The sequence below is a fragment of the Cetorhinus maximus genome, chromosome 2, assembly GCF_964194155.1.
Source record: "Cetorhinus maximus chromosome 2, sCetMax3.hap1.1, whole genome shotgun sequence".
In the NCBI taxonomy this organism is placed as follows: Eukaryota; Metazoa; Chordata; class Chondrichthyes; order Lamniformes; family Cetorhinidae; genus Cetorhinus; species Cetorhinus maximus.
This window is the reverse complement of record NC_135880.1, coordinates 103108015-103132433: the sequence shown is the minus strand read 5'-3', so window position 1 is coordinate 103132433 and position 24419 is coordinate 103108015. Positions and strand designations below refer to the sequence as shown.

The 24419-nt window shown below is 41.7% G+C and overlaps 1 protein-coding gene across 4 annotated transcripts in view; it reads left to right on the top strand.

Annotated features, from left to right (window-relative positions):
- The first annotated feature begins 1398 nt into the window (after positions 1-1398).
- Positions 1399-24419, top strand: part of LOC144696357 (transducin-like enhancer protein 1) — a 133588-nt gene continuing 110567 nt past the window's right edge. For all 4 annotated transcript variants that reach the window (XM_078567579.1, XM_078567586.1, XM_078567576.1 and 1 more), the window contains exons 1-4: positions 1399-1908; positions 2407-2507; positions 3205-3268; positions 3423-3467. In XM_078567579.1, coding sequence (XP_078423705.1) covers positions 1885-1908; positions 2407-2507; positions 3205-3268; positions 3423-3467 — 234 coding nt within the window. In that variant the 5' untranslated portion in view covers positions 1399-1884. The remainder of the gene's footprint in view (positions 1909-2406; positions 2508-3204; positions 3269-3422; positions 3468-24419) is intronic.

The window sequence follows — 24419 nt, the reverse complement described above, 5'->3', positions numbered from 1 at the left end:
TTATTTTGGGGATCATTTGCATGTATGCTATATGCTAAACTTTGATAAAGGATTTGATCCTGTGGTGGTATGATGCCTTGACATGAGAGGTACCATGAATTACTGAGGAGTAGAATATTAGAATATTGTACTGTACTAAGATTCATCCAATGAAACAGTTGAAACAAATAAAGGCGTCTGCAAGATATCGCGCGTGTGGTCTGAAGTCCCTTTCATATACCAGAGTTTTAGCTCACCAGGGTCCTGCGTGCAAAGAAGGCATTGTCTGGAGAGTATCACCCCGAGGGTTTCCCCCTACAACGAAAATATAGCCAGGACCTGGAGCAGACTGTAGCCATTTGGGGGGAAATTGATATAATCTGTTCCTCCACACAAGTCATTTTGAAATAATTAATTAGAAGTTCGACGTGAATATTTCTTTTGTGTTAGCTAACAAGCCACGAGAGCTGTAAACAAACAATAAACAGATCTAATCAAGGCTGGAAAAGCCGACATAATACCTGTGAAACATCTGGATGCAATTTTCTAGTACGAAATGAAAACATACGCGGGCCGCTTTGATGTGCATTTCATGCAGACATTGGTGATGTGTGTGTGTGTGCTTTTACTAAACCCAGATCTCAAAGTGAAGTCGATTTTGGTAAAATGGCGGGAGGTGATGGTGCACAGACAAAATAAATCCCAATATATTTAATTTCACACTTCGTTTATTTATGTTCAAATTATGAATAAATAAATTTAAGGGAAAGTTGCTTGTTCTGTTCTCAATGTTCACAATTATAAATCGCCCCCCACAGTAACAGCCCAACAAGATACAACAAAAAAACTCCTTCAATAAAACCTAAATGTGAAGCTTTGCCACACAGTTATAATTAGTTAACATTCCTGCTCTGGCTCTTTTAGTTGTGGGTGGGACAAAGGCTTGTCTGTCTGTGTTTTTTCCCTGTCAGAGTTTTGAACCCACGTTACTTTGAGTGACAGCTGGGAACGCTGCTCCATTGTCACTCTCTGACTGACTGACGTGCCACTCGTTTTATTCGAACCGTTTCAGCTCAGCCCGCTAGAAGGGAGGAGGATGGGGAGAAGAAATTAGACCAATTAGATAGAGACAAACAGGCACAATCCTGTGTTCTATTGGTTGGACCCTTCATCCATCAACATGATTGACGTCCCCTAGTTGCAATTGGGAACGTTGGAGAAAAGACAAAAACAACAGGCGGGCTCGCGATTTGCTTGCTTCAGTCTCCGCTCCGCCTGATTGACAGCTGTTCTTCCACGTTCGCCGCCTGCGATTGGACAGCGCTTTCCTGGTGACGACACGACCCCACGTGCACGAGGTGGCCCTCTCCTGATCCTGATTGGTGGAGAATGGGACGGACGAAGACTGGGACTGCGCGTGTCTAAATTTGGTTAGTTATCAGTGTGAGGAGGGGATAGAAACCGCGTGTTAATGTAACCAGCCTGTGTGCGGGAAACTGCTACATTGTTTTCTATTGTAGCAATTATATCCGTTTAAACTTCGCACGGCATATATTCTATATTTATTCTGCTGGATATTCTGCAATCAAAGAAGAAGCCGAGAAGATTTCCTGGGGCGCTTTTAGGAATTTGGGCTTGTTGCAGAAGTGGCAACTGCTGTTTTTTTTCCTAAAGGTTTTGTTGTCTTAAAGACAAGGAGTTGAGCCGGGACAGCGGAATCTGCCAGTCTCCCTGAGGGCTTTAAAATCTCTCTTAAAGCATCACCTTTTGAGGACCCGAATCCAGGATGCCCTTCCAGTAAAGACTTTACTTTTCTTTTAGAGGGGATTCTTATTAATGTGCGTTTTTTAAAGGAGATCGAGCGACTGTTTGAGCGACGGAGCCGAGCGGCTGCCGGACCCAGCGATGTTTCCTCAGAGCAGGCATCCTGTAAGTAAAGAGAAAGCAGGGCTCTCCTCCCGGGGCCGGCCTCTTTGTTACTTCATTGTATGATCTTTATTCAAGGCAAGGAAAGCACCTTTAACGGGAATGATGTGTTGTTGCACTACCAACAACAAAGTGTCGTGTGATTTATCTTTTTTATCAGCGGAAAACCAATCCTAATCGCTTCCCAAATAACCTGTGCGCACATCTGTACAAAGTCGGTTTCTTTTTAAATGTCATCTCTCAGTGACTGTCCTCCTGAAAGTTGGGGAGGAGGATCACAGATTCTGTTGAGCTTGCGTGGACCAACAAAAGGTCCAGTGTTTCGTCCCGTCAAACGACCTTGCCCCCTTTTCAGTGCCATGTGTCTGTTCGTTGCTTGCTTCAAAAAGTCTGTCGGAAAGTTTTTGGTTATAGATCTGGCTCGGCTGCGAGTTGCATCGTTCGCGGTCTCTTGTCTCTGTGTACTTGTAACTCTTGTTTCCTTACCCACTGTTTCCTCAGACGCCGCACCAGGCTGCAGCCCAACCTTTCAAATTCACCATCCCCGAATCGCTGGACCGTATTAAGGAAGAGTTCCAGTTTTTACAGGCTCAGTATCACAGGTGAAAGAAGTCTCCCATTCTCTGCCTGGGCAAAGTATGTTTATTTGCTGCCGGTCAGTCCAGTCGCCAGTGTTGTTTGGTTTGTCTGCGGTAGGTAGCCAATGGTTACTTTCCCTGGCCACAGTGCGGCGCTCTCGCTGCGGCTACATTTGGTTTTCTTTCAAAAGGTTCCACACAAACCACAGATATTGAGGGAAAACAGGAGCCTTCCTGGTCTAGACCCTCTGAACTGTGCTTCTTGACATGTACGATTTTTAGCTATATTTAATCATAAATCGCAGCAATTGATTCCAATTCTACAAAACTCAATTCAAGTTTATAACTAAGCCGCTTAGAACAATAGCATTTGCTTTCTGCACCGCGGATCTTTACAGTTGCATTTAATATCTGGTGCATAACAAGGAATTGTGTTCTCCTTCGATTTATCTAGTACTTTCATTTTTCCCATTACTGTTTCCGCTTACCAATACACTCTTCAAGATGCTTTCATGTTGCTTGTAACTAAAACGTGCAGTCTTTCTATTGATCTTCTGAAGGGCAATTATGGATGGGCAAGAAATGCTGGGCCTTGCCAGCGATGTTCACATCCCATGAAATAATTTTAAAAAAAAGATGCATTACCAGTTATTCTATTACTATTGTTTACTATTTATTTACTATCTCAAGGTGAGAGTAAGTTATCTTTTGTGTCTTATAGCCTCAAGTTGGAATGTGAGAAACTGGCAAGTGAAAAGACAGAAATGCAGCGACACTATGTCATGGTGAGTTTAAACAAGTACCTTGTTAATATTAAAAAGTAGTGTGATATTAGATAATGTTTCTCAATCTGAACTGGAAAATAAGCTACTGACTTAATGACGATTTACTAATTTATTGAAGTTGTTTGGTTTATAAGTTTAATATTCTCTGTTACAGTATTATGAAATGTCTTATGGATTGAACATTGAGATGCACAAACAGGTAAGATCATTTTGATAGAAATGGTAAAATAGAAATAACAAAACATTTGCTATCAACATCTGAAAGAAGAAAAGACCCATGACCATTTTGGATTAAGTCACTATTGGAATGCTGGCTGAAGGATCTTTATCCAGAGCAGCCTTTCTCTTTCAGGTGCTAATTAAAGCTGATCTATTATCTCATCAGCAAATATTTCATTTCAGAAATCATTTTTTAAATATTTTACAGTGGATCTAGATTACAGTAAAATGTAACTAAGCAAAATTGTGTTAAACTCCAAATTTTGTTGTAGGGCTGGGAAGTTGGTATGATCCTCGGGCCTTTATAAACATGATTAATATTCTAGGAGGTTTTATGTAATGTGCACAGAACGTGGCCTAGTGTAACTAATGCTCCTATAAATGCAAAAGATCTGATTTAAAGTGAACAGATGCCTCTTGTCCCTGTGCGTGTGGAGTTTATGGGGAAAATAAAGCACTTTGTGGTTTGAGGTGATGGTCATTACTGACTGTACACTTTTTCAAATGATACTTGTAGCATTTCTTGCATATGAGACACTGGTGTATGCTCAATTGGTGAGACTGAGGTGAAGCTAGGCTATGTTTGTGAGTATTAAAATAACAAACAGAACAGAGTAAGGGTGGACAATGCATGGGAAGCACAACTCAGTGATTGATATATTAAATGGTGCTTTGACTCTAGTTGTTTGCTAAGAAAGCACTAATTGCAGGACGTAAGCAATCCAAGAGAAGTGATGAGTTTGGGGTTTCTAATCCCTAAGATGTTATTGACAGTAAGTCTTTAAGACATTGATTTACTCCTTTAAAAAGATTATGATTAAATTAACTCTTGGCTGATACATCTCTGCCAAAAAGAATGGAAACGGGTTTCAACATGAGTGCTACTTTTAGTTCTTATGGTCTTAAAATTTCACCAAAGCTGAGAAATGATGGCTTGATGTAATAGTGTAAATGCAGTAATTGCCCTGGCAGTCTAGAGCACTCTTGGTTTGAGTAATGTTACATTTTAAAAGAAATCAAGTTGCCTGCATAATCTCCTTTTTGGCTGTCAAATGCTGCAGTGATATTTTTTGTGCATAAATGAAAGTTTTTAAGTTAAACACTGTATTCTGAAAAAAAGATGGATTGTTTAAAGTGTTGAATTGCTTCCCTCTGGAGAATTAGATTTGTAGGTTATATTAAATTACATTTAAAAAAAAAAGATGTGTTTTCAATGCATGCTAAATTTTTATAGTTGCAAACTTCAGACGCCATTGTTACTGTATAGGCTGACAAAGGTATCTGATCATAATTCTCCAAAACTGATGACGTTTGGGCCCAAGGGTGTAACTTGGCTGAAACTGATGCATTTTGCTGACTGATCACCAGTGCGGCCTAAGTGCTCATTATGTTGTAGAAAAAGCCTATGCAGTCTCGTTACGTTTGACAAGAAACCTCTGGGGGGAAGACTGGGCATTAGCTAGGCTCCTAGCAGACTCAAAAGTATTCTCCCTTTTATAGTTTATACTCTAGATGGCAAGTGAACATTGCTCTGGAGATTTTTTTTCATACGAAGCATCATCCTTCTCGTGGTTTGTCTTCTGAGTAGGCACTCTGCCTGCTCTTTGAGGATACCACCTGCGGGGTTGTAGAGTTGCGAGCAAATGCTTTTTATTCAGGCTTCAGTGCTTTTCATTCATGGTGTAATACCCAAGTCATGAGAAAAGAAAAGTTTGCTTTCCCAATGTTTTTCTTTAAATAGTTTTTTTGCATATTTAAAAGCAGCTGTTGTAAGGAAATGGATGGTCATTGATTAAAGTTGGCAGTCATTAAATGATAAAATGGGCATTTTTTCATGTTCTTATTGACTTGAGAAACTTCTGTATTTTGACTAGTGGGGAATGTTCTTTGCTCAAGCAGTCTTAATTTTAATGTTACTTTAAATTTAACTCTTATGCCATTAGCAGATGAATGTTTTCATTTTTGATATAATGATGGTGATGTATACATTGGAGAAGGAATGGTTTGTTACTGGTAAGCAGCACACAGATAAATTGAGAACAGCTTGAAACTACAGTTGTTAATGTTTCGGCTCTTGACATCGACCTGTATAATGTTCCAGAGTTTAATGATTTCCTACTATAATGTACGGGCAGATAATTAAAGGTGGAGTGCTTGTGATCATACAGTTTAACTGTCAGTAGTACAGAATTGATTTTACAGATTGATGCAGAAAGAATCTTGTTTTTCCTTTTGCATTTTCACAAAATTCCTTTTTGTCCAAAAAAGGCACATTGTTCAGTAAATAGACACCTGCAGTAAGTCATGGGTTAGCCTTTTTTTTTAAAGGTTCAGATTAACATTGAGATGTCAATATGAATATAACTTTGCATATTGAGATTATGATCTAGTTTTTAATGTTAAGTTAAATTTTGTCCTGATTTGTTGACCTTAGTACTTGGCTGACAACAATGTATTTAAAATGTTTAGTTGACACATGGGTTTTACTTGTCCTTTGGGAATTTCAGATAATAGATAATATACAGTATTCTATATATTATCTATTAGGTTCTAACAGCTGTGTAACAGATCTAAGATTTGATTAAGCTAATTGAAAATCAGGCTAGGATGGTATCTGTCCTCACATCATGGAGTCAGTGACCATATTTGCCAGTTGTATTACTTAGAAACTTGGTACATTTTGTTTTCATTGACCTTAATGCTTGTTGGCTCAATGGTCTCTTTCAGGATAATTCAGCAGGGATGCAACATCTTATGTCTGAAACAGACATTATTTAGGTGTAAGATTAGACTTATGGCAAATGGCCAAAGAAGATTTGCAGTTGTTAAATCAGTTGGTAAAGCTACAGTCCTTTAGTTCCCTTCCATTCTCACCTTCCCTCTTCGTTCCCCTTGTTCCTGTGATCCCAGTGACAGATGTTTTTTCCTCCAGGCAATTTGATCTGTCAGAAGTTCTTTTTCTCATCCTTGATGATCTGAGATGGCAAATAACATTCTTAGCCTCTCCATCTAGTGTAGCTTGAGATTCATTTAGGATTTGCTGGCGATTAACATCAAGTGTTCATGTAAGAAGGGGAAGTCTTGTTGCTTCACATTATAGATTTACTGCATTTAGTTGCAGTATGTAATTGAAGAGTGAAATGTTTACAATGCACAGTGCTGAATATGCAATGTTTCCATTCAGCTGCAAATGAAGGAATCCTTCTGGGAATGGGAGAAGTGAACTGTTGTAATAAAAACAGAAAATATTCAGTACTCTGGTCAGACAGCATCTGTGGAGAGAGAATACTGTAGAGTTAATGTTTTGCTGCCTGTAGCACATTATGGGAATATCCTGGCAGGACAAAATCAACAATGAGGCAGTCCTTTCAAAGGCAGAGCTCCCAAGTTTGGTAGCACTCATCAAACAGAGGTGCTTTTGTTGGCTCAGACATGTCAGCAGGATGGAAGATGGTCACCTTACCCAAGAACTTTCTGTATGGTGACGTAGCCAGAGCCAGACAACAAGTAGGACGCCCAGAGCTTCACTTCAAGGATGCTTTCAAGTGTAATGTAAAGGCCTTGGACATTGATCATCACACCTGGGAGTCACTAGCTGACAACAGAGGAAAATGGTGACACCTCCTGTGGGTTGGTGTGCACCATTACAATGACCAGTAGCTACAGTGGCATGGCAACTGACACCAATGCCAACACCAACCCACAACAACACTTGGTAACTTAATGTGCAGCACTTGTGGAAGAACTTACCTCCCAAGGATTGGCCTCTTCAGCCATCAGCAAAGGTACACCATATGAAGATGCTCCATGTGAAATGGACTTGTTTGCTGTGTCTCCATTATTTTTGTGGATGGAAGGATGCCGAACTAATGTTTCAGGTCAATTACCTTTCTTCAGACTGTGTTCAGATAACTTTTTTTTGCCCACCAATGCGACACATGTACCAGGATTGTGATCCAATATTGCCAAGTATATGAGGCCTGTTGTGTTGGAGGAATAGTTTTAAATCACTTCACTGAACTCAACCATCTGATCATGCAAATAACCTCAGATTTGAACCTTAATAGTTCATATATTTTCAGCCTCATTTAAATCAAATAATAGTTAAATAGAAAGGTCCGCTCATCTTTTATAATACTCAAAGATGTATTGGTTTCTTTGCAAAATACACAGTGGTTCTAACAAAAACTGTTGACCTATTGCAATTGTTGACATAATGAAGTTTTGCCATTTCTTTAATTTGTTAGTCTCATGTTGATCTCTCAATTTGTGTGCAGGTACCTGTAAGGCCCATTTAATTACAGAGTAGGTCATATCGCTTGTATCTTTGGGCCTGTTCACTTTATTAGATTTTCATCTCTATGGCCCTTGGTAGGGTTCCCTTGGGTTCTCCAAAGTGGCTGAGTAATTGCTAGTGCTGATACTGGAGATTTTAATCTCCCTTTTCTCATTAGGTTCAATTGAATTGCTTGAGGGTGCTGTAGGTGACTTGTGTAGTTAATTTTTCTGACATTGTGCTCAAGTTGAATCTTGCATTTGGTGAACCATTAATATTACTCTATCTCTTTTAGGTTTTATTTCATTGTTGTAACAGAAGTAGCTGAATCTCTTCTAAATTGACTGTATACTTTCAAATTAGTTATTTTTAAAAATGCAAAAACCTTTATTTTGTGGGTGACTAAGTTTTTATTACTGTAATGTACCTCCATGAAGGGTTTATGTCAGATTGCCGTCTTTTTTGAATTTTAAGTGTAAAGAAGCTGTCTGTATTGGCAGCCAAATAGGGATTTGAATTCTTGTTTAAATTTGGTTATTAATTAGACTGGGACGAATTGCTCTCATCATGGTGGTCAACATTGTGTTTTTCATTTTGTGAATTGTTATTCAAAAACCTTGAGTTTATTTGCATCTCTAGGACCAGAACAAAATGGGGAGCTTGACATTGAAAGCTTTTTTTTAAGAACATTCCAAATACATATTTATCAGCTGCCTTAATTTAGCCACTCATCACTGCCAGTTTTGCAATTGAGCAGTCAGTGCGGATATGATGTACGGTTTAAGTGTTATGTGGTGCTTTTTTAAAAAAAAATTTAAAACCCCTTAAGTGGTTTCTTTGGAGAATTGAAGGTTACATGTGCTCATGATTTTTATATCAAAGTAAGCTAATGTAGCTAAGTGTTTTGAAAATTGTTTTAAGGGGCTTTTAAATCCAAAGTTTTATATGGAGCAATTTCATGGAATAATTCAGCCAATAACTTAAGACTAATTGTTGGCTTGAAATATGTTAATCTAAACAACAAATTATTATATATGTAAAAAAAATCAGAACTTGATAACTGATTGGAATGCCAAGCATCTCTCCCCACATCTTTCTTGTAAGACACTGCTGATAAGGTCTAAAGTTTATAAAGTGAAGTGTTAATTAAAGGTCATTGACAAGAACCAGGGATTCTTGACAGTTATAGCTTATACTGCTTGTGTATCCTTTCGCTGTCTTGGGTAAACAGTTGCACTTGGCAGATTATCCAGACAGTGACCAGTCACAGTATTGACAAGTGCAGACACAATAAAAACTATATTAGGAGCCTTGCCATGGGGATTTGCAGTAAATATATTACAGCACTCAAGTGAATTGCCAATACTGCTTGTTTAGCATTTTGCAAGGGCAATGGGAGTATGGATTTTTGCATTAGATGGGAAAGGCTGTTGGAAAGAATTGGTGATGGCTGAGAAGAAATTGACTTCAAGATCCAATTGCTGTCTTTGGGTGAACCATGAAAAGCTCCTGTGAATTATAAAAGAACTGATGTGGGAGGACAGAGGATTGCGTGGACCATGGCTCATTAGATGCTCTTTTGTTGTAGCTTGGCTGTATAATCAGACTCTACATGCCACAAAGCCGTAAAAGCCGGGCCATGGAACTAAGATAGGAAGTCAGGTCTCAAAAAAAAGTTGTATTTTCAGAAGTACTGTGTTTGTGTGCCAAAATAGTTATTTCTTCCCTGCTTTAAATGACTTTTTTTTTGCTCAATCATTTTCCCCCTGGACATTTAACTTGAAACTTTTAAATAGGCTTGTGGATCTTGCATCTCAACTGCATAGGCTACAAACCATTGGCTACTATTGCATGAGCAGAACAGACTTGGCTTTCCTTCCCGAAATACTTCACTACTAAGTCTGAATAACTTTAATGGTGAGCAAACCTTTTTCAACAAACGAGTACCCAGAGAGCCCACTGACCAACATCAAATGGAAGGCATCTCAACATGAACATAATTTGGGTGGAGCGCCAAGTGATTTGCTTTCATGTGATTCCAGGCTGCAGTGTTCACTTCAGTTCTACTTCATTGTGGTGAAGCTGACTGGATTAGAATGTATTGGGATGTGCTGAAAAGAGACTAGAACTACTGATAACAGCGTGATGTGTTTATACCAAGGAAAGTCATGACATACAATACTAAAGAAGTGGGGGGAAAGAAACTCCAAGCTTAGTTTCTGTCAGTTGGTTATGATTCAATGATATTCAGAGCTGCAGCTATGTAATAAGAATATTTACGTTAGAGTGAGTAGCAGAAACTAAAGACTATCTTCCAGTAAGAGAAGGGGTATGGGATAAAAGTCCAAATCTTCCGGTCAGCATCAAAACCGCTGCACCCGACACTCATCAGTCAGAAAACTGCGCACTTACCTGGTTACGTTTAAAATGATCCAATTTCCGATGCAGCAGCCAGAAGAACTTGCTCAGCGCAGGAATCAACACAGAGAGCAGCAAAGAGAATCAGTGCAGAAAACACACACCCTTTTTACAGCACTAGCTGCTGTAAGGAAAGTTTAAATGTGCAGGCTGAATGTTAGTGAATGGGTGAGTGAATAGGTAAGCGGGTGGGGTGGCAAGAGCGCCGGGAGGGTTAGTCAGGTCGGGTGGTGGGTGGTCAGTGTGTATAATTATGGGGGAATCAATTGTATGGTTACCCAGGAATTAGGCTAGGATTTTCCTGTCTAACATTTCCAGGGTAACTACTTAGGTAAATACTGCGGAACTGTCCAAAGCCTCCGACTCTAGCTCAGAGTTGGATACGTTCACAGAGAATCCTGGGAAGCAGGTGAATTACCCATCGGAAGTTCAAACTCCCCAGGCAATTCCCATGGAGGTCAGTGCAACGCGCAAGTTGGGTCGTACGTCCGGTCTCCGATCTGGAGACCAGTAGATCTGGACCAAAGTCTTTTTATTGTTTAAAAAAAACTTCTTCCCAAAATTGGATCAGTTTCATAAGTGGAACACTAATAACTAATTGGCTAGCACATTTTGCTCCATTGTATATGTATTTACAACCTTTCATGGTTAGCTTGTGGCAGTTTCCGATTTGCATAGAGTTACATTTAAAAAAAACAATCTTGATAGTGAGAAATTCCTCTGAATCTTTCAAGTTTCAATTGGAAGTTGACTAAAACTAATGTTTTGAAATGTAAAAACGTTTAGGCTGTAGTGAAATCTTGTTTCCTTTTTATCTGGCTTAGCCCCTCACCTATTAACTAATAAACTTCTTGAATAACAATGTTTCTTGGCTTAGTTTGAGGTGACTGCTGAAAGCCTTGGGCCCAGATCTTGCATTCTCCAGAGGCACCCTGGAAGATGCACTGGGGACCCCTTGGAAGAGTCTATGACTTTTCTTAGCAGAATAGTTATCCAGGAAAGCAAAAACAAAAATAAAAATACCTGGAAAAACTCAGCAGGTCTGACAGCATCTGCGGAGAGGAACACAGTTAACGTTTAGAGTCCGGATGACTCTTCAACAGAACTAAGGAAAAATAAAAGAGAGGTGAAATATAAGATGGTTTAAGGGGGGATGGGACGGGTAGAGCTGGATAGAGGGCCAGCGATAGGTGGAGATTGCCAAAAGATGTCATAGACGAAAGGACAAAGAGGTGTTGACGGTGGTGATATTAGCTAAGAAATGTGCTAATAGGTGACATTAAGGGTAGAAAGCAGGACGAGCAAGTGACAGATAGCCCTAGTGGGGGTGGGGTGGGGGGAAGGGATCGAAATAGGCTAAAAGGTAGAGATAAATCAATGCGTGGAAATGCATTTAAAAATAATGGAAATAGGTGGGAAAGTAAAAATATATATAAATTATTGGAAAAAAGGGGGATTGGAAAGGGGGTGGGGATGGAAGAGAGAGTTCATGATCTAAAGTTGTTGAACTCAATGTTCAGTCCGGAAGGCTATAAAGTGCCTAGTCGGAAGATGAGGTGCTGTTCCTCCAGTTTGCGTTGAGCTTCACTGGAACATTGCAGCAGGCCAAGGATGGACACGTGGGCATGAGCGCAGGGTGGTGTGTTGAAATGGCAAGTGACAGGGTGGTCTGGGTCATGCTTGCAGACAGACCGAAGGTGTTCTGCAAAGTGGTCACCCAGTCTGCGTTTGGTCTCTCCAATGTAGAGGAAACCGCATTGGGAGCAATGAATGGAGTAGACTAAATTGAGGGAAGTGCAAGTGAAATGCTGCTTCACTTGAAAGGAGTATTTGGGCCCTTGGACGGTGAGGAGGGGGGAAGTAAAGGGGCAGTGTTGCACCTTCTGTGGTTGCATGGGAGGGGGTTGGTGGAGGAATGTGAGAAGGATTAAAACCAGTTCTAACTCCAGCACAACTATAGTATTGGACCCCACCCTCCCCCAAATCAACTACCATCCAGGTCCCTCCGACTACCCACCCTACCCCCTCGCCCCCTTACCCACTTCCTTACACACTTAACCTTCTCTCCTAGCTTGTCAAAGTGGCTGGGACATTTAAAACTTAGCGGAATACGGCAGCTAGTGCCGTAAAAGAGGGGCATGGCTTGGCTTCCGCTGATGTTCCTGCACCACGAGGCAAGGACTCCAGAAGTAGTTACGCTTCATGTTTCTCGGGAGGCCTGGGCTGAAAGTCCAGGCAAGAAATGTGGAATTCAGTGCAGGGAAGTAAATAGGAGCAGAGTGGCAATCTGATGCTGATTGCCACTCCATGGAAGATTCAGCCCATTTAAAAAATATTGTATCATTTGCTTTATCAAGCTCTAGCAACTTGCATTTATGTGATAACTTTTAATATAGTATGGTATCCAAAGGTGCTTGACAGGTGCGTAATCAGGCAAAAAAACTGACATTGAGCCAAATAAGTTAATCAAAAGCTTGGTCAAACAAATTTAAAGGTGTGGCTGTAACCTAAAATAACAGACTTGTATTTATATAGTGCATTTCCTGACCTTAAGAACACTTCTTCAAAAAAACTTTTCAGCCAACCAGGTACATTTGAAATGTAGCCACTAGCTTAGTTTAATGCTGAAGGCATAGCAAAGGAAATGAGTGCTGCACAAGAAGCCAGAGTTCTCCTGAGATTTATAGGACTGGAGGAGATTACAGAGATAGGAAGTAGTGAGACCATGGAGGCATTTGAATGTGAGGATGAGAATTTTGAAATAGAAGTGTTGCTGGTCCGGGGGCCAATGAAGTCCGTGAGCATGGTTGATAGATAAATGATTTTGTTGCAACAGAAACAGAGTTTTGAATGAGCTTAAGTTTATGGAGGGTGGAAGAAGGGAGGCTGTCCAGGGGAGCGTTGGACTGGTCGAATCTGGAGGTAACAAAAGCATGAATGAGGTCATTGTCTACTACAACTTTAAATACCCAAATTTTGTTTTTGTCCTTGTTAATGGTTCTGCAAAGTGGGGATGAATATGGATTCCTAAATTAATATTACATCAGAGACTTATACATTTGATTGTGCCCGCATTGTTGAAACAAATCATTGAATTTTAGAGTGATAGAAAGACAAGATCTCCAATTACTCGATTCGGGGATTGAGTCTATGTTGCTATGGAGACTGTAGCTGGAACAAATTAAATTTCAAGGAATGAAATAATCTTTCAGTGCTTCTGGGAGTGCTAATTTTGGCAGTGGCACTTACACCGATTAAGTTTGGTTTGACGAGCTATTCTATATCATTTGTGTCCCAAAGATCATTATAATGAGAACTGACATAAGCCATAGTATGTTTTTATTTAAATCAAATCTTGAAAGCACTTGTAAATTTTTGTATGTGAAGATTTCAACCACACTGAGTGTTGATGGACAGTATTTGATGTGTTGTTACATTCGGAACAATTTGGTTTAGGCTTCTCATTTATTAACCAATCAATTAATGGAACTCCAGAATACATTGGTGCACTGTTTCATTTGAGTGACATGGATTTTTCAAAATAAAACCCCTGAAGGAATGCCTTTCAGTCATGTGTCTGCTTAAAAAAAAAATAAATGGAGATGAAAATTGGCTTGAGGTCAATAAGCCATTTGTGGTGGCCTGACAACCTTCGATTTTTTTTTTTCCCCCTTGTGCTTGGCAAAAATCATCTTAAATGATTCAATAATGAGCAAAAGTGCAACATTGAGTTTTCCGTTTCGTATCATTGTATTACAGTTTGCAAAAAGAAGGATATCTGTCGTGATCATCCCTGCAAATTTAAATGTTTTTAAAGCCATATGTTCGTAAGATTTGGAAAAGCTACAAGCAATTTGTGAAAATTCTTTCATATAAAGATGGTTGATGGAAGAGGTTTGTAAACTATCACTGAACTTGTATGTTTATACCCCAATAGGATAAAACATCTGCTAGTTTTAATTTTTCTTGAAGAAAGAGTCATGGGATAAAATATTTAGCTCAGCGGGTGGGCATGCGCCCTACCCACTCAAGTGTAAGATGACGCGCGTTGATGTCGGGCAAGCGTCCCGACATCGACGCACAGTCATGTGATATTTTGTTAAGCGGGCGCGTGCTGGAGTTGGCAGTGTGCCTGCCAACAATTAAAAGGCCTGTTAAGGCCCTTAATTTATCAATTAAGTTAAATTTTTCGCTGCCCATCCAACCTTATGGTTGGCGGACAGATGAAAAGGCCAAGCAGCCTTTGCACTTTTTAGGAAACCTCATCTAAGGGCGGGATGAGGTTTCCTAAAGCAAATAAAAATAAAATAAAAATTTTAAAACTTATCCCTGCTCATGCGACAGTTATATTTTGTTCATTACATTTTTAAAAATTATTTCTTTAACCCCTCATTCCCCTGAGGCAGCTCGGTGCCTCAGGGAGATTATGAAGCACGCACTTGTGCGCATGCTCCGCTCCCCCCACCCCCTCTCCGCCGCCCGCATAGACAGTGCTGCCGCTCGTGTTTCATGCTGGGGGAGCCTTAATTGGCCCACCAGCATGAAATTGCTTTCTGGCCCTGATCGTGGGCGGTGACCAGCTTCCCGACCGCCCCCACTGAGCCCGCCCGATATAGGTGAAATTCTGCCAATAAAGTTATACAGCACAGAAACAGGCCCTTCAGCCCATCGTTTCCATGCTGACCATCAAGCATCTATCTATTCTAATCCTATTTTCCAGCACTTGGCCTGTAACCCTGTATGCTATGGCCTTTCAAATGCTCATCTAAATACTTCTTAAATGTTGTGAGGGTTCCTGCCTCTACCACCCCCTCAGGCAGTTTGTTCTAGATTCCAACTACCCTCTGGGTGAAAAAATTTTCCTCAAATCCCTTCTAAGCCTCCTGCCCCTTACCTTACATCTATGCTCCCTGGTTATTGACACTCCGCTAAGGGGAAAAGTTTCTTCCTAACTATGCCCCTCATAATTTTGTATACCTCTATCAGGTGGCCCCTCAGCCTTTTCTGCTCTAAGGAAAACAACCTTAGCCTATCCAGCGTCTCTTCATAACTGAAACGCTGCAGCCCAGGCAACATCCTGGTGAAACTCCTCTGCACTCTCACCAGTGCAGTCACATCCTTCCTATAGTATGGCAACCAGAACTGCACACAGTACTCCAGGTGTCGCCTAACTAGCGTTTTATACAGCTCCAACATAACCTCCCTGCTCTTATGTTCAATGCCTTAGCTAATAAAGACAAGTATCCCATATGCCTTCTTAACCACCTTACCTACCTGTGCTACTGCCTTCAGGGATCTACGAACATGTACACCAAGCTCCCTCTGATCCTCTACTTGCTAGGCTCCTACCATTCATTGTGTATTAATGTTACATTTTAATATCTGGCTTTAAGTTGAAGCATGTTAGTGGTGAATATCTGAAGAGATATTGCCTTTTTCAGATGGCTATTCAAATTTCTATTTAGGACTACGAGTGTGGAGGCTGTTGCAGGTGTCCACTTAACAATTTTCAATGTTTCATGCTAGCATGACGGTAACTAACAGCGAAGTATAAAGAGAACAAACGTTTACCAAAAACTGGAATAGCTGCTGTGTGTTTCATGATAATTAAAACAAAAGAAGTTTAGCTTCAAGGTAGTATGGAAATCTTTTGCTGTAAGAAGTAAGCTAAAGTCCTTAACTTCACTTTGGTAATATTTTAATGGACAAGATCTTAATTGTGGCAGTGTAACCATACTGCCTATATATTTTTCAAAAAAAGTAAAAGTTTTTGTGCTGTTCAATCAGTAATATTTGACCTTGGCTATTTAACATTTCTGTGATCGATGAATTGTGGATAAGCTTGAAGCCTTCCTTTCTCCGTTTAAGAGCCAAGCTTCTGCATTCTTCTTGACAAAAGATATAAGGTTACACTATTAATTGGAGCTTTGTATATTAGTAAGTGCTACATAAGTTTACTTTTCTATCCACACTTTCAGCAATAAATGCTGCTAATGATTTGTATATTTACACTGTAGCATCAGACCTCCTTGATAATGAATTGGCACACAACAAAATTCTTGACTGTCCCTGGACTGACAGCAAGTGTTTAAAATGTTCTCATCATGGTAATTGATATGAAAAGTATAAACAAATGTTTTCTATCATCAGTTTCAAAAGTGACCCTTAGTTTATCTTAAACAGTTGAGATTTGTGATTGTTCTTAAATACATATGTATTTTATGAAGAAATCCACCAGGTCATTTAAAATTTCACTCCAAATCTATCAGCCACTAATGCTGCTATATTATTGAAAGTGGGCTGGAGTTTATTTGTAAATAGGGAAGTAGATTTAGCATTGTGTTTACAGACAAAATGTTTCATTTAGCAGTATAATCTCCTTTGTATATCATTCATGGAAGCAATCTCCTTGAGTACCTGCCATGATTTTTCTGTGTGAAATTGTTTTCTTATTTCTTTGCAGTGACCGTACTTTTCTGAGTGGCTTTATGAAAAAAGTCATTCATTGTTGATAACATATGTGTGAGTCATACAACCCAGTTTCTTTTTGTTCATGAGATGTGAGAATTGCTGGCAAGGCCAGCATTTTCCTAGCCCTAATTGCCTTTGAGAAGGTGGTGGTGAGCCGCTGCCTTGAACTACTGCAGTCCATGTGGACACCACTCGCTGTTAAAGGAGTTCCAGGTTTTTGATCCATTGACAAGTGTGGGAAGGGTAATATAGCTTCAAGTCAGGATGGTGCGTGGCTTGGAGGGGAACTTGCAGGTGGTAGTGTTCTCGTGCATCTGCTGCCCTTGTCCTTCTAGGGTGGTAGAGGTCACTGGTTTGGAGGGTGCTGTCAAAGGAGGTTTAGCGAGTTGCTGCAGTGCATCTTGTAGATGGCACACAGTGACACAGAATTCTGCATCAGTGGTAGAGGGAATGAATGTTTAAGGTGGTGGATGAGGTGCCAAATAAGTAGACTGCTTTGTCTTGGATGATATTGTGTTTATTGAGTGTTGGAACTGCAATTGTTGAAGCAAGTGGCGCATATTCCATCACACTGCTGCCTTGTGCTTTATAGATGGTGAACAGGCTTTGGGGAGTTGGGATTTGAGTTACTCACCACAGAATTCCCAGTCTCTGACCTGCTCATATGTAGCCATGGTATTTATTTGGCTGTTCCAGTTATGTTTCCGGTCAATACTAACCCCCAGGATGTTGATGTAATGTTTACACCTGCCACAGGGATATCCTTGGCTGCTGCTGCAGTGCTCTAACATAATATTTGATTATCCTCTGGGATGGGCAGGGAGTGAAGCTAAAGACAGAGAAAAGGGATAGGCAGGGTCTTTTTAAAGTTGGGATGAATATTAAATGAGATGCCTGCTAATGAAACGGTTTGCTAAGTTAGTGCTCCAAAGCAGGCTCAAATAATTCTGAATCAGGCAAGCCTGTACCTTTTTTGGCGCAGGATACATTGATCAGGCAGCTTGACTCATGACTGAAACATTTGGTTTCACTGGAGATTGACATTATATCCACTCCAAATCATCGTTTAAGGCACATCTGGTGAGAGAAATAATGACAAACTCACCAGTTTCTTGTGGCACTTTTAGTCAGCTAAACTTCAGCACCCTTGTATAAACTTTGGGATTGCTAAGTTCTGGCAACCTGTACCTAAACTGTCAGAAGTTAGGCCAGCTGTTTAGGGGTGTATCACAATGAGAGAACACACACTTTGTATTTGACAAACAGAAACTTCACCATGGTTTGCAGCATGGTCATTTGAACAAGTTAACAAAAGGCTGCTGGTATCAACGGAACCATATCTCCATCCAGTAAGTACCTGTTTCAGAAGAGAAACAAACTGTTGCTTGAATTGACTTGATAATATAGGCGTGTGAATTAATGAATAGCAATTAGCTGACCATTTTATAGGAAGCAGGGCAGGAAAAAGCCAATTGGCAGAATTTTATGCTGATCGGGTGGACGCGCGCCCAACCCGATTCGACATGAAATCACGCGAGATGACGTCAGGCGAGAGTCCTTACGTCATCCCGCGCTCATGCCATTTTTCAGTCGGCGGGTGCACGCAAAAGTCAGAAGTGTGCCCGCTCACAGTTAAGCCCATTAATGGCACAATTGTCTTTAATTTTACGTTGCCCATCCAACCTTACAGTTGGCAGATGGGCGAATTGGCCAGGCGGCCTTTACGTTTTTCATGAAACCTCATCCAAGGGCAGAATGGGGTTTCCATGATGAAATAAAATAAAACCGATGGACAGCATTTTTATCATGTATATTTTCAGGTGCCTGATTGGGATGCTTGGACATTCTTTCTCTGCTTTTCAAAACTTGATTTGGGTCTGCAGCTCCCTGAGGCAGCTCTCTGCCTTCAGGGAGCTTTCTCTCAGCGCTGGCCCACACCTGCGTTGATGCCAGTGCCCACCCTCTTCATGCCCACACCCCGGCAGTGCTGAGCTTCTCAGCGCGTGTTAATTAGCCAGCCAGTGTGAAGTCACCGGTCGGGGGCTGATTGCGGTTGGCACTCGGTTCTCCGAGCCTGCCGATTGCGCCCGCCTGCTGACCTAAAAATTCTGCCCACTGTTTTTAAGGTACTGTGACAATTTTTGCTGCATAGAATTTTTTTTTTGAGCATGAGCAGAAAAAAGAGATTTGTTTTGAACACTTGAGAGTTTTGTTAATTCACAAAGAAGAAATTTTATTGAAGAGATCAGACTAGAACTGGAAGACACTGGTTAAGCATTGTGGACAATTCTGGGTATCGCATTTCAAGAAAGATGTAAAGGCCTTAGAGGTTCAAAGGAGGTGTGCCAAGATGTTACTAAGTTATGAAGAGCATCATTTATGAGGAGATTGGAAAAGTTAGGACTCTTGGAGCAGGGAAGGTTAAGAGGTGACCTAATGCAGGTTTTCAAGGTTGACAGATTTTGATCCAAGTGGATAGGGAGAATAATTTTTCTCCGGCGATTGGGGTCATCAAGGTCATAATTCAGAATCATTGTCAAAAGATCTAGAGGAGAGATGAGAAATATTTATTCCAGTTGTTAGAGTCTGGAAAGCTCTACCTAAAAGGTAGTGGAAGCTGATTCTATAAATTTTTTTAAGTATTGGACAAGCCCTTGAGGGTGAATAACTTAGTGTTACAGGCTAATAGTGGGGAGATATGGGACTAGGCATGACAAGTTGAATGGTCTCCACCTGTACTGTAAGTTTCCATAATTCTTTGAATGTCTAAGTGTTATAAAATTCTGAGTTGAAAGTTACAAGCTATTCTATAAATTACATTCCAGTTCTTGTGTGTTAAAACATTCCAGAAGATATCTTGCACAGTCTGGTATTTGTCAGTGTTGTGAGCCCAGTGTAAATTTATGTAGCTGATATGCATATTACAGCAGTTAATAGTGAAATTACTTTTGACAATTATTCATTAATTATTGACCTTGATTTTGAAGTTGGAATGACTATGTAAAACTGTCAGCATTCGCATCATTATTCCGTAAAGCTGACAGCAATCTCTGGTGAACAAACATGCACAGTTGAATATGGAAATGCAGAAGTTGCTGTCAATGATTGTCCGTCCCTCTCCAGGGTGCTCTGTTGAATTGCTTACAGATGGAAACCGGGTAGCTATTACTGAATTGATGTGAGCTTCTGGTTTTACGCTATAATTCTCAATGTAAGAACCCTTGATATAAGTACAGTTTGTTGAATAAAGTGTAACTGGATTTTTAATGGCATTCCAAATTATAATTACTGATGAACACCCTCTCTGGCCCTAAAAAATGTACTTTATATTTGCAGAGTGTCATTTTTTTTCCATTCCATGATCATTCCATAGATTAATTTATTTTTATCATTTATCGTTTTGGTTTCCATTTTTAATCCCTTGTGTATGTTCTAGAGCGTAACTTTCCATTCTGGAGGCTAAGTGCGGTGGTGGGTGGCAAAGTCGGTGTGTTTCCTGCTGGGTGGTGGGGCAGATTTTGGTGCCTGATCTTCTGCTTTTCAGTTCATCAATTATGCATCAGTGAGGAGCTCTTTGAATCTTGTGGTGGGGCGGGCAGTGATTTGTCCACCCCGTTATTACATCGTGGGGTTGAAGGTCCTGGCGGCATATTTAAATGGCACCCGTGCACACATTCACTCACTGCAGACCAGGTGTTATGGCAAAAAGGAAAACAATGGCCCCGAAGCAAACCAAACCCTATGCACCATGGTTTAGCAAGGCCTCCTTGAAGATTCTCCTCCAGGCCATCCAGGAAAGGTGGGAGGTCCCGGTTCCTCTGGATTGGAGCAGGAGGTGCACCCACCTGACCATGCCGGCCTGGGAGGAGGTAGCCAGGGAGGTCAGCATCTGTGGCACACAAAAAGAGGATTACCATGTAGTGCAGGAAACGCATGAATGACCTGATGCAGTCTGCCAAGGTAAGTGAACTTTCTTCTCACTCCAAACTTGGACTTTCATAAGGACATCAGGCTGTCTAAGAGTTACAGCCCACAGGGATGTCACATATGACCAGTAGATGGGACATCCACACTTTATTCCAGCTACCAGCAAGAAAAGGCAGAGTAAGAGATTGAGCAAGCACCTCAGTCTCAACCTCTAGACCACCCCGATGATGAGGCAGATGATCCATCCGATGAACGCCCGTTACTGCATTCACCTGCACCCTCCACCAGTGCAGATACACTTGTCTCGGTGGGTCCTAGTTTTAGAGTAGGCTCTGGGTCACTATCTGGTGATCACCTCATGGACGTGTCCACAAGAGGCGGAGGCAGCGACAGTTGAGATCCCTGACACTCCAAGAACAGCTGGAGATCAGGTCCCTGCTGAGTCCGATTATGACCCTCTGCAGTCAGCCCTGAGAGAAATGTTGGAGACGCGGAGACGGGAAGAGGACCATTAAGTAGTGTTGCCAGAGGCTGCCAACAGACTGGAATGAAGGATGGACGAGTCCGTCCACCTTCTGTCTGCTGTCATGGCTTTAGCATGTGAGTGCAACAAAGCCTCTATGGGAAGATTGACGGCCACCTTGGAGACCCAGGCTCAGCTTTGACCTGCACTCCATCGCTCTTGCCAAGGGCGCATTCCAGCAGTGGCTAGGCAAGAGGGGGATGGGGCACCTCGACCTCCCTCCAGGTGCCCCTTCTCAAGGAGTCAGAGGGCTCCTTTGGCACCCAAAGGGAGGAGGAGCACCAACCATATACCCCGGGAGCATCACCCAGGATACGGCAAAGGTGTGCTGCTGCTCCAGAGCTCCCCTGCCTGTGAGCCCATCAACTCCATCAGGCCGAGGAAGATGTATCAGCCTCAGAGCAGGAGACCCTTAGCAGGCTGGAGCCCTGCAGGACTCGGGCCTCCAGAGGATGCCCGTCAAAGTCATCTCAGACAACAGGGCAGTCAGAAGGGTGCCTCTACCTCTGCTGCGGATGTCAATGCTGCACCTAGATGTAGCAGTAGAGTTAGGAAAATTAAGTTTTGAAAGCACAATGGTGGCATGAGTGTTCATTCACTGTATATAATCTGCACTATTGTAAATATATTTTGTATTTATCCCTTTCCAAGTCTCAGGTATCGAATGGCTAATCGATCTGATGCAAGGCCCCGTGTTCATTCAAGGGCACCAAATGACTCCCCTTGCCAGCCCCTTCAACATTTTATCTCATCTTGTCCCTCAGTTCCATTAAGCCTTACTCAGTCTCATCACAGTGAATCACCTTTAATGCCACATCAGCAACATGAGCAAAGGCACTTCCTTTTTGAAAATGATAGCTGGGCAATGCACCTGTAACCCTTGCATCTGAGGCACACATTATGTGACCTCATGAGAATTGTTCATCAAGGATAGTGATTATCCTGATGCTGCATCACTGAAATCCATAGTTTGTGGATATTTCAAGCATTTGTCATGCCCAACATTAGTCTTTTCACCCAAGTGCACTTTGCAATGGCCTTTATTTTGGGACTGAGGGGTTTGGTGAAAGTAATTTTCACCATAGCCTTTAATGCCTTCCTGCAGTTTTACTTATTCTCTGCTTTTAAGGCTAAACATGATTACTTTATTAGTATCCACTCTCTTCATGCATGATGCTGAGTTCCACTTGGTGACATTTGAAATGTTTGCTAGACAGGAATGAGTGTGTGATGTCAGAGTTGTGTGCTGAAGCTGCCTACTTACTTGTGAGGATGTACCCTTGCTCCTGAACGATTACCTAGTGTTGCTTCAGGAATCCCCCTGTGAAGTCACAGAATGCCAATCGATATGGAATTCATTGCATGACTGTGCACTCAGTGACTTAGGGTTCACAGAAAGGATTGGTCTTTGTGAGATGGACAATGTCGAGGGCTATACTGATATGAAAGCGATGCTCTGGCACATCTCATCCTGAATGCTTATCAGCATCTGCGAAGGGAATAAGTTATCACTGCTGTGCCAAAACTGGGCCACGTCTCACCCAGATGTCAAGGTAATGCAGGATGTAAACTTAGCAGACTTCTGACAAATGCAGGGTAAGAAGTGTTTGTCAATAATTACACACTGGTCCTGCTGAACCACTCTGAGGACAATGCTAACAAAACTCTCAGCTTTGCGCCCATGCTGCCTTATGACAGATCACTGTATTCTGATGTCCGATGACATTTTGGGGCACAGTATCAAGATGCTGCCTCTGCATTAATCATGCATTAGAGCTGGCGTTTGGAGAGATGGTGCTGTCCAGATGTAACTCCATCTTGAGATGGTCAAGCGCTAACCAATGACGAATATTTTTCCTGTTGGAGCCACCTTGCTAAGCTGCTGTCACACTGGCACGAGTGCATCTTTGTGTGCAATAGCGTTTCATCCTCTTGAAAAATGCCATGGCCACTGATTTGTTGGTGCCATGGTTGAAAGGACTGAATTATGTGCAGTTGCGAAAGGTTGTGCACTGGTGGAGTGCTTATCCCATCCAACAGCAGCCACATGGTCCCTAGGCTTCCAAGGATGACCCCTTTGTTAGGGTTTAAGGTGACTCAATGCTTCCTCCGTGATTGTTGTGAGACTAATGATCTTTTGTGATATGTTGAAGATGACCAGATGTTTTTTTTGTCCCTACATCGAAGCATGAAGAGAACTGTACTCGTAACAACTTACCTTCACCTCAATCCTCCTGGAATCCTGTAGCTATGAGGATTTCATGGGCATATCTTCTGTGTCATGTCTGTGCAATGGCATCCTTATGTGGCTTGCCTGAATCCTCGCCCTCTTCAAATTCATCCTTTCAATGTCCTCCTCATTTGAAGAGACGTGTAGCTCCTCCATGTCTCCCTGTGGCAGAACAACCCACCCTTTGCAGTGCTAGGTTGTGCAGGGTGCAGAAAACAATGATGATGCGGGAGGCCCTCTGTGGTGAGTATTGGAGAGCCCTGCCTGGCCAGTCCAAACATCTGAAATGCATCTTTAAAAGGTCAATAGTCTGCTCTATTAAGGGCCTTGTGGATGAATGTGTAGCATTATGCCTCTCAAGAATTTCACAAAAGGCGACACACAAATGCACAAGGGAGGTGACGGATCCCTCGTTTGATAAAGCTCACCAATGCGTGTAGTTCTGCACTGTGGACGATGAATGGGCGTCATTAGCCTTGTTTTTAGGGGATACCCCATCACTGAGGACCCAATGCTCTAAGTGTCGAGCTCCTTATTATATCTCTGGCACTTGGGAGTGACTGAAAATGTACGAGTCGTGTCAGCTCCCTGGGTACTGAGCGCAGACATGCATGATCTGCTTTCTGTGATCACAAATTAGCTGAACGTTTAGAGAGTGAAATCCTTTTCTATTAATGAATCTCAGGTTGCTGCAGGGAGCTCTCAAGGCTACATGTATGCAGTCGATGGTGCCTTCCAATTGCGGAAAGCCTGAGATCACAGTGAATCCCATCGCTCTGGCAGCCTGGCTCACTTCGTCTCTGCGGAACTGCACGTAATGATGAGCTTTATTGAACAAGACATCGGTCACCTCCCTTGTGCATTTGTGTGTCGCCTTTTGTGAGATTCTGCAAAGGTCCCCAGTGGATCCCTGGAAGGATCCACTGACAAAAGATTCAGTGCAGCAGTAACCTGCAGAGCATCCAGCATTGGGCATGCTCCAAGTCTGCGGCGTGAGTTCCTCACAGAGAATGTGACAAATATGAATAGGCAACGACCTTACACAAGCAAAGGCATCAGCAGCACTTTTCTTTTGCTTATCTCTACG